Consider the following 4318-nt stretch of genomic DNA (forward strand, 5'->3'; position numbering starts at 1 on the left):
CTAACGAAGTAACCCCTATAATAGCTAGTCACATACGAAGTATAAGAATTTGTGATAAATTTTACCATGCCAATTACATTATTTGTAACGGAATGTTAGGATTTATCCTACACTTTTGTATAATCTTCTAATCCGTAAACTTTTGATGAGATAATCAAGAACCATAGGAAAATTAAGTAAAGATCCCAAACAAGAAGCTTGACCAAAAAAAGGAATATATCACAATCAGTCAACTAATTAATGGAATTCTAGGCCCGCCACTTTCTTGTTACGCAAGCATTAAGCTTTTGCGGAATATTGCTATAAAATAAGACTATAAGTACTACCACAAAAGAAAAAAAAAGAGAAGCATCTAGAAAGGAATAACAAAGAAAATTTGGCACAATTACATGCTTTTCGACTAAGAATTAACCTCACATTGGAGTAGAGTTCATTTTACTATGTAAGGTTAAATTTTGTTCATCTTATTTTCACTTAATTTAACTTTGATATAATTTGATATAATATGTTCAAATAATATGATATATGGACTAATAATTTCACTTAATTTAACTTTGATATAATTTGATATAATATGTTCAAATAATATGATATATGGACTAATAAGTTTGATAAAATACAAGTTTATCACTTTTATAAGGAAATTTTGAAAATATTTTGTCTAAAGATTCGTCTTTTTATAGTAAAATAAATTTTAAACAAATCCGTTCTAGTACTCACTAGTAGAAAAATGTACATTTGCGTCGCCATATTTGCGTCACTCATTCTAAGGAGCGAAGCAAATGTTTATTTTTACCATCCTTTTAAGTTATTTGCGTCGCCATATTTGCGTCACTCATTCTAAGGAGCGAAGCAAATGTTTATTTTTACCATCCTTTTAACTTATTTGCGTCGCATGTTATTCAAGAAGCGACGCAAAACTCAAGTGCATTTCAGCTTTCTCTCATTTGCGTCGCTCTTATTTATTAAAGCGACTCAATTAATAAACTTATTTGCGTCACTCATTTGTTAACAAGCGACGCAAATAAGTGATTAAGTAAATTGCGTCACGCTTTTACTACATGAGCGACGCATATGAGCTGGGTACAATATCATAAACAAGGTTATTTGCGTCGCTTTTTATAATAAAGTGACGCAAATAACTCTTTTGGCTTTAGGTTTTCTGCGTTTTTTTTACCTTCGCCTACATTCACTAATCAAAAAGAAAAAAAACAAGAGTTCTTCAATTCCAGTGAATTTCTACAGCAAAACACCCACAAATTCGTCTCTGAAACCCAACAAATTAGGCCAAAAAACTGCGATTCCCCAGCAAATTTAACATCTAAATTAAAATTGCAGTCAAGTTGAAGCAATTTCGAGCAAAAATTTAGACCAAAAACCCCAAGAAATTCGAACCCTTAAACCTAGAAAAATTGATTGTTTCCGACCAAAAATCCCCCATTTCGAGCAAAAAATCAACTCAAACGCGTTTCGGAATGATAGGTTTGATCCTCAGTCGTATGTTCAGTCCAAATGCTCTCTTAATGAGAAGGTAATTTGATTTTTGTGCTTAATTTGTGTTTAAGTTCTTTAATTTTGTTCTTAATTTGTGTTCATTTCTGTTGAAATTAAAATTTCGAGTTTGTCAGAAATTGTGATTTTCTTGTTTTTATTTATTGTTGATTATTTGAAATTAGAAGAAAGAGAGGAATTTTAATTTATTTTCAATTAATTTTTAGTTGATAATGAAGAATGAACAAATGATAGAATGATGATTGATGGATAGTCTAAATATAGGAGGAGTGCCGAATTGCCGAATTTAGTAGGCTTATTGCTGAGATTATTGGATGGGAAGGGGGGGCTTATCATCTCCTTCAACTTCTTTGTTTCTCCGGTAATCATAATTTGCTATTGTACATGCACACCAGTCTTTTTCTTTTTCTGTTACACTGCCGTCTTTTCATGTAATTTTATCCTGTTGGTAAAATATGTTAGGCAACTTCATTCATATAAAACTGTTGTATTCCTGCATGATTCTGTAACTCTGAACCCAACTTTACCACAAGCAAACAGTTATATTGTTGAAACTTTTCAATCAACACACTTTGTATATGTAGTTGTAGCCCTTGTGAGTTGCCACTTTAATCATTATATAAAAATTCTTCATGCTGATTGCTGACATATATTTTACATCTGTTACTCATTGCAAGATCAGGCATCATGTATGTATTTCTTTTAAGGCTTTTTTGGTCTGATGCATGGGACTAGTCTTCCAAGGTTCTCATCACTTAATAATATTTGTTGTTTGATTGTTGTGGATTCTCAGGTGCCATTGCTGGCCCAATCAAACCCTAGCGGTGCAGAGAGACTACCGCCAGGGATAGTTGCTTCTAAGTCAGATCTCTATCTCCGTAGACTATGGGGTCTTCCTAGTGAGGTATGTGAACATACTATAACAAGTCTCTGAAATTTCTTCTCACATACACCTTACTTTTAAACTGTCTTCTGTTATGTAGAACCTCCTCTTTTAATCACTATCCTTGATACTTGTTGGACAAAAAGTCTTTACTCTGTTTCCCACATTACACTTTTCGGGTTAATAGGGATCTGAGTAATGATGTAAAGGAAAAAAAATAAGCAAGGGAACTGTAATTTTAAACATTTATTTATGTACTTTTAAGGTTTCTTGATAAATTGCATTATCAGCACAAAGACTGAGTTTTATTCATTTTGATAATAGAATTTTGAAGTTTGAATATAATACTGGTTCAAAATGGCTTCTGCAGGATCTGAAAACCAAGCCTAAGTATCTAGTGACCTTCACAGTTGGCTTAGATATGAAAGAAAATATTGACAAAGCAGTTAAAAAGGTTTCTTTCTAGCAATTTCAAGTCCTTTATTACTGCTAACATCATCTTTGTATTAATTATATGCTCTTTTATCCTTGCACAGTTCTCAGACAACTTCACTATTCCGCTCTTCCATTACGATGGTAAGACGACTGAGTGGGATCAGTTTGAGTGGTCAAAACGTGCTATCCATGTCAGTGCTCGAAAACAGACGAAATGGTTAGTACTCTTGTTTTAAGGCAATTGGGTCAGATTAATTATCAATTTTATCATACTGATCCGTTCTTTCATTGTATGGTTAAAGGTGGTATGCAAAACGATTTCTACATCCTGACATTGTGGCACCATATGATTACATATTTATCTGGGACGAAGATTTGGGAGTGGATAATTTTGATTTTGAAAAGTTAGCACTCTTTCTGCATCATATCCTCTAATGTCTTGAGCTATTCAGTACAGAACTTTTGTCATTTATTTTTTGTTGAATTTTCAGATACGTTGATTTGGTTAAGAAACATGGTTTGGAAATTTCACAGCCTGGTGTGGATCCTAATAGTCCATTTACATGGCAGATGACAAGGAAAAGACATGACAGTGAAGTTCACAAGTAATAACTACTAATGATGTATAATTTATGCCCAATTATCTTCCTTTGCAACAGAAGCAGGATTTTGATATTAATTACCAAAATATTGATCTGAGTTGTTTCTTGGGTGCACTTTGCAGGAGCACAGAGGAGAAACCAGGATGGTGCAAGGACCCACATCTACCCCCATGTGCTGCGTATGTGAACTCTTTACTAATCTTAAGGAGCAACCTCTTTTTCTATCAAATCCTGCAGACGTTAACTGATCTTATTATGTGAATTTTAGTACACAGCAAAGGTGATGATTCATCTTAAGGGAAATAGAGGGTGTCTAAATTTGAGGGACAATCATGATAAATTTTGAGGACTGCACAATAACCCAAGGTATTTTTATGTTTGGAATTTTAATAGACAGCAAGGTGAGGATTCCTTTCTTATTTCAGCATGTATGGTTATGATCTTTTTGCTGTATGTAGAAAGACATTTGGGGATGGAAGTAAACTGATGGGATGTGTAATTCATTTTAGGATATATATGAAGGTGCTAATTGTCTATTTTGGGAATTGATACAAACAATCATTTTGATTCCATGAAACAGTAAGCTGGTTACTAAGGATGATGTCAAATTTGTGAGTGTACTGTAGTTTCTTGTTAGAACCTTACTAGGTGGCATGTTATTTCACCCAAATTTATCATTAGTTTCATTCTTGTAGGATGCCATTCGGCCATTCCTCATCAAGCTAACCGAGAAATATGATAAAAAATTGTTCTTGAACCCCCATAAAGAATGAGTTAATTATTGGGGCTTTGATCACTAGAGTTAGACAACTTCAACAGCTAGGTTTGGTCATTGATAAGCTGGGAATGACAGGAGTAACAAGTTCATTCGATGTGAATCTATAGA

General features: G+C 33.5%; 1 protein-coding gene across 1 annotated transcript; it reads left to right on the top strand.

The window, feature by feature from the left end:
- Positions 1 to 1098: 1098 nt before the first annotated feature.
- On the top strand, positions 1099 to 4017 carry LOC145627361 (uncharacterized). Its single transcript, XM_081679754.1, has 9 exons — positions 1099 to 1531; positions 1777 to 1873; positions 2306 to 2416; positions 2766 to 2849; positions 2932 to 3047; positions 3133 to 3234; positions 3322 to 3435; positions 3555 to 3611; positions 3701 to 4017. Exons 1-9 carry the CDS (start codon positions 1476 to 1478, stop codon positions 3714 to 3716), a joined length of 753 nt encoding a protein of 250 aa, XP_081535880.1. The 5' UTR covers positions 1099 to 1475; the 3' UTR covers positions 3717 to 4017.
- The last annotated feature ends 301 nt before the right edge of the window (positions 4018 to 4318 follow it).

The sequence above is a fragment of the Chenopodium album genome, chromosome 4 (assembly GCF_948465745.1).
Source record: "Chenopodium album chromosome 4, dcCheAlbu1.1, whole genome shotgun sequence".
Classification (NCBI taxonomy): domain Eukaryota; kingdom Viridiplantae; phylum Streptophyta; class Magnoliopsida; order Caryophyllales; family Amaranthaceae; genus Chenopodium; species Chenopodium album.

What these genes read in the sequence shown, in the direction of transcription:
- LOC145627361 (XM_081679754.1), top strand. Translation starts at nt 1,476, where the DNA reads ATGATAGGTTTGATCCTCAGTCGTATGTTCAGTCCAAATGCTCTCTTA. An exon ending in TATGGGGTCTTCCTAGTGAG is followed by an intron (nt 2,417 to 2,765) that starts GTATGTGAACAT and finishes TGGCTTCTGCAG; the next exon opens with GATCTGAAAACCAAGCCTAA. An exon ending in TTGACAAAGCAGTTAAAAAG is followed by an intron (nt 2,850 to 2,931) that starts GTTTCTTTCTAG and finishes ATCCTTGCACAG; the next exon opens with TTCTCAGACAACTTCACTAT.